This window comes from Austrofundulus limnaeus, unplaced genomic scaffold (assembly GCF_001266775.1).
Source record: "Austrofundulus limnaeus strain Quisiro unplaced genomic scaffold, Austrofundulus_limnaeus-1.0 Scaffold148, whole genome shotgun sequence".
In the NCBI taxonomy this organism is placed as follows: Eukaryota; Metazoa; Chordata; class Actinopteri; order Cyprinodontiformes; family Rivulidae; genus Austrofundulus; species Austrofundulus limnaeus.
Window position 1 is genome coordinate 894,096 of NW_013952550.1, and position 5,736 is coordinate 899,831.

The 5,736-nt window shown below is 44.2% G+C and overlaps 1 protein-coding gene across 1 annotated transcript; it reads right to left on the reverse strand.

The window, feature by feature from the left end:
• Nucleotides 1-3,257: 3,257 nt before the first annotated feature.
• si:ch211-79k12.2 (zinc finger protein 696) lies at nt 3,258-4,904 on the reverse strand (the record flags this gene model as incomplete). The annotated part of the gene is given in 1 exon segment (XM_014016598.1): nt 3,258-4,904. A coding segment is annotated over 1 exon segment (1,447 nt), but the record flags the coding sequence as incomplete, so codon positions are not given.
• Between the last annotated feature and the right edge of the window lie 832 nt (nt 4,905-5,736).

Genomic DNA, 5,736 nt, shown 5'->3' on the forward strand with positions numbered 1-5,736 from the left:
GGACAAAAATAGTCCTGAAAGCGAGCTGTGAGCCTCTCCCGCAGCTCCTGGGTGATGAAACTCAGAATGTCTCTGAATTATCTGGTGAATTAATTATCTGATGAACGTGACATGCTCTTGTTCTCTGTAAATAAAGCAAAGCCACTTCCTCATCCAAAATTAAACAGAGCCCGACAGAGGAGGGAGGGGCGGGGAGGCTCTTGCCGTGTAGTGCTTCAAGAGCTGACCTGCATCTGACCTCAAAGTGCACAAGCGTCCAACTTGAAGCGTTGGATGCAATTTTGACGCTGAAATCGCGTTCGGTGTGAACGCAGCATCAGGATGTACCAAACTGTAGATTTTACCACTCCTAATATTGTTGCAGTTTCTCGGGTATTTTTTTTTCTGTTTTCACAGCTTAAGGATGGCTTGTTTCAGCTCCTTTGATTGCATGTTCTCTTCACAGTAAAATCTTCTAATCTGCTTCATTAAAATGATATAATGAAGAAAATGCCCCCACTTGCCCATGAAATAGCCTTTGAGTCAATTCAATTGACCAATTGTTTTTGGTCCCTTTAAAAGCAAGGTGGGCACATGTTAGGGAGCTGAACTCCTAAACCCTTCATCCAGTTTTAATGTGGATACCCTCAAATTAAAGCTGAAAGTCTGGATTTTATGTCCAGTTATATATTTAAAAAAATCTATTTTGTGTCAGTGTCCAACTTGGACCTAACTGTATTTAAGCCGGTATTTGAAAAATCCATATAATAATGAAAGTATGAAGTGGTATACCGCCCAGCTCTAAAACATTTTTACTGATAAAGTTTAACCACAAGTTGCACTTTCTGAAAACACGTACAGAACTGTTTTATTTAAAGGTTTTAAATACAAAACAGTGGACTGAATGTTACTTTTTCACACAAAACTGCATAATCACAATAAAAAGTTTTTACACTGTTTAAAAACACTGTAACCAAGTGGGTAGTGTTTATATTTAACCACTAGGTGGGGCTGGTGAGCCTCAGACATCTAACACATAATCATGTCTGCTGGTTATCATCGTCATGTAATAAAGTTTTTAAAATATTATTGGTCAAAAACTGATTACAACAAAGGCACAGAGGATGATGGTGTGAGAAGGCTGGCCATTATTTGGTCTTTGTGATTTTTCTCTGCAATTTTATTTTCCTTTAAATTTAGAAACTTTTATAAAATTTTGGTAAAATAATTTCAAGACACTTTTTTTTTCATTCCCTAATAGAATCTGCATTCAAAGTTTATTCTTTGGGTTTTTAAATGTGGGAAATTTAGTTCTTAAATATGAAATAAATGTATTAAATTTTAAAGTATAAAGAATATCTAAACACATTTTAAACTTTTAAGCTTTTTTTTTAGATTACAAGGCATTTTGGGTAACCATCAGCAGAACTCAGTAAATATCACTAAATGCTTCTGGTTTTATCCTTTGTGTGGAGGCTTTGACAAATTATATGTCCTATTAAAACAAGAATACCTCTTTTACTGAAGCACAATTAAACTAATGTATTTAAAACCCACAACTTGGTTTGGAGTTTGTAACTGAAATGACTGGATTCAGGTTTGTTTGTTTTTTTTTGACAGACGTGTACTGTAAGCCTATATCTGTTATTGTTGAGACAACGTGTTTAAGTTTCAGTATAAAAACTTCACAGAATCTCAACGATGACGTAAAACTTCTGCAATATCAAAACTATGTAAAGCAGTAATGATGAAGTAAACAAGTTACAGAATTAGCATCAACACAAATAGGGTGACCAGATCCTGAAAAAACAAAAACGAGACAAAAATGCAGCTCATGAGGGACAATGTGGAACACCTCACCAGTGCTATGACGTCATCGCTTTTAATTTATTTTAGATTTCACATTATGTTAATTAATCTCTGCTTTGGCTTAAAAACGTTCTTTAAAGTTTAATGTTTATTAAATTTAGCATGATAAAACTGAAGAACACAAAACCATAAGCAGGTCCAGGTAAGTCTAAATTAGGGTTTCTTTGACAAAAGGCCCAGTCCCAACGCTCAGTGCGCACCCTGCGCCGCTCTGTGAAGTGTTGATTCAGTCCAAGTGCACATAAGTGTTCGCGTGCGCAGGTTACAAGAGTGCAAAAAAATTTAATTGGGATGGTACGGATTACGTCATCAACTTGCGCCTCTGCGTTGTAACTGCGACATCCAACCAGTCACTGTTTTGGCATTTGTGTCGCTAAAAACTATAGTACAACTACAAAAATWAATTGATTTTAGGAGGAGAAAGTGCATGCAGCAGCGAAGGGGGTTTATACATCAGAGTATGAGAACTAACTTCTTTTAGTTATATTGGTGGTTGGCAGACTAAGTGCATTACTGCCACTACTCAACTGAAAGGTGCTCAGTGGACATTGCCATATCTGCCTTTTAATTCAAAACGTCACACACAGCCATGAGTTGTGAGTAATACACTTCGCCAAAGTCCGTAAAAATGCGGACTTCGCGTAAGGGCAGAAATAGTACCCAAAATGGGCGGGGCAAAGGGCGGATGTGGAGAATGTGGGACACACTACGCACTCAAACCCTTAAACATGAATGCGCATTTGAAGTGCACGAGGGTGGCAGTGCGGATATTGAGACAGGGCCATAGTTTGGATCACATTCATACCGCAATTTTTATTATTTTAGCACAGTTGTGGAGGCGTGCAGGATGTCTACGTGCTGCAGTGCGCTGTGATTGACAGCTGATGCTGCGTCGCCTCATAACTCTGTTTTCTCCTTCTGCAAAGGAGGCGGAGAGAAATAAGAAGACATTATCTAAGGGTTAGAAATTGTTGCTAATAAATAACCTTTGAATTTTATTTATTTATTTTTTTTACTTTTCATAATTTGACATGGTTAAATGCAGTGGTGGGCACAGTTCCCCTAAAGCACTAATAGGGAAACTTATTTCCTGATTAGTGCTTTAGGGTTTATGCTAATTTTAGAATTTATTAGTGGATTAGCACTTGCTAAATTTATAGGCTAAATTTAGAAGCACTAACTGAGGTCTATAAATGTTATTGATCAAAGTTCATGTTAACAGTTGACGGTGAAAGCTGTCAATCATTTTGTTCATTTGTGTCACTGATCCATTAGGTGACAAATTGACTAAAATGAACTCAAATACAGCTGAGGAATGTCAATGATAAGTCTTAAGAGAGCAACATGGTAACATGTGACTCATGTTGTCTGTTGAATGTTCATGGGTTGACTGGGTTATTTTAGTGCTTTAGAATTAGGGGACCTAAATATTTGAGTTAGTGTTTTAGGGCTAGTGGAACTAATTTTTAGATTAGTGCTGCCCACTACTGGTTAAATGCAGGACAGTCCCACGCAGTTTGGATCTGGTCACCCTATTTAAACATGAACCTGTATTGTGTCAGTCTGGATGTTTATCCTGTTGATGCCCAACATAAACATTCAGTCCCTCTCACAGGCTTTGATTGTGAACCTCCGTGCTTGTGCTGAACTCCTCCCTCTGCCCCTCCTCTTCCTCCTGCCTCCCCTCGTGCGAGTAGTGCGCCACAGTCTGGTGTCTGTTCCTGGACGGGGCGTCTTTAAAGCGCAGGCCGCAGTCCTCGCACGCGTAGGGAAGCCCCTCTCCGTGACTGCTGGCGGCCCCTCCCTGTGACTTCCCCTCGTGTTCGCCGTCGGCCGAAATCCGCTCCGGAGCCGCGCGCGAGTCCGAGCCGCTCTGTGTGCCGGGCTTAACGTTTACGGTCCTTGGACGCCCCGGAGAGTGACCCGACGGTCCTGGATACGCTCCTCCCTCCCCGTCGTGCTCCGGGGTCAGGCCGTGGACCGTGCGGTAGTGGAAGCGGATCCCGGAGCGGTTGGAAAAGCCCTTCTCGCAGATGCCGCAGGTGAAGGGTCTCTCCCCCGTGTGGATGCGGGTGTGCACCTTCAGCGCCCCCGACTGGGTGAAGCACTTCCCGCACTGGCTGCAGCTGTAGGGCTTCTCCCCCGTGTGGGTCCTCTGGTGAGCCCGGACCCCCGCCAGGTGGGGGAACCCCCTGCCGCAGAAGCCGCAGGAGTACGGCCTCTCCCCCGTGTGAATCCGCCGGTGGATCTTCAGGGCTCCCGACTGGCTGAAGCTCTTCCCGCAGTCGGCGCAGGAGTAGGGCCGGGCGCCCGTGTGCACGTTCTGGTGGATGCGCAGGTTGCTGTGCGAGTTGAAGGCACGGCCGCACTCCGTGCACAGGAAGCCCGGCGGCTTGTGGGCGTGCTCCGAGCGCTGGTGCTGCAGCAGCTGTGACGGCCTGGGGAAGGTGGCCGCGCAGTGCATGCACGGGTGCGGCGGCGGCGGGGTCCTGCCCGTCCCGTCCTGCGGCGGCGCCCGGCCGTGCTGGCAGGCCTGGGGGCACGCAGGAAAGGAGCACATGCAGGGGAAAGGCCTGGAGAGCTGCGCGGAGCGGGCGAGCTGAGGACAGGGGACGCAGGACGTTAAGGGGCAGTGGTGGTGGTGGAAGTGGTGATGGGTGTGAGCGAACGGCAAGTCCCGGCCTTGCTGGCCGCTCAGGAGCTGAGGGCAGCTCTGCAGGCTCCGGTGGCAGCACAAGCAGGGGATCACAGACAGGTGGGTCAGAGGCGCTTTCAGAGGAGCTGCGCCGGAGTGTTGGGTCCGGCTCCGAGCGCCGCCGTCCGCGTCGTCTCTCCGGGGTCGACCGGGCGGGCCCGACTCGGACGTGGAGCTGCYGCCGCCGGGCACGGTGGTGTCAGGGGGGCACATGCTGAGGCTGAGGTCCTCCGGCTGGCATGAAGCCGGCAGATACGGYGACGAAGACACGGCTTGTCGGGGCGTCAACGTTTCAAAGAAAGGAGGAGAGCTGGAGAACGGGCAGCCAGGACAGGTGCAACCAGAATGCGCATCTAAAACTGAAAAATAAATACAAATGTTACACAAATTAAAGCTTTAGTATCATTTAAAAAAGTATATCACCCACCAACTTTCAGGACTGAATTGTAAGTTAAGATAACCTCATGTTTAGAAACAAGAGAAATTCCACTGYGAATGCTTATTGCTGAATAATTTAGCTAAGCTGCTAAAGAAACCAAAACAACTTAAATTGAATTTTAACAGTTGAGGTTGAACATAAAATTAGCAGAGCGATAGCAGAAATGAGCTGAAGAACCCAAACTGTGAAAACAAAAGCTTCAGGRGGAAGAGAACAGCTGAAAATGTGCTGATAAAAWGTAAAAAGGAGTAGAAATGAATCTGATGAGAGCAGAAAGTGAGAGGAACAAAAGAAACAGACTGAAGTAGCAGAAGAAATTAAACTTAGCAGAAAAAAACAGAAAAGTGTCAGGATGATGGCTAAAATGGCAGAAAAAAAAGCTGAAACCAGCAAAATATAAACTGAAATTAAAAAGCAGAACCAGAAAATAAGTAAAGATTTATGAACATTTTGAAAGGTTTTAAGGATGTTGTAGACAGCTTCATTTATTTTCAATGTGAAAAAAAATGGCAAAAAAAGCTAAATATCTCCAAGAGAACAAACTGCTGAAATATCAAACGTTATARCCRGAATGTCCTGAAGCAGCTGAATGTTTTGATGTAAAGATTGTGTGGTGAATGACTCTCAGCTACTCAAGTGATACTTGAGTAAAAGTACAAGTATCTTACCAAAAATTACTTTGGCAAAAGTTAAAGTCTCCTTTAGGAATATTATTTGAGTAAAAGTCTTAAAGTATCTGATATTTTTTGTACTT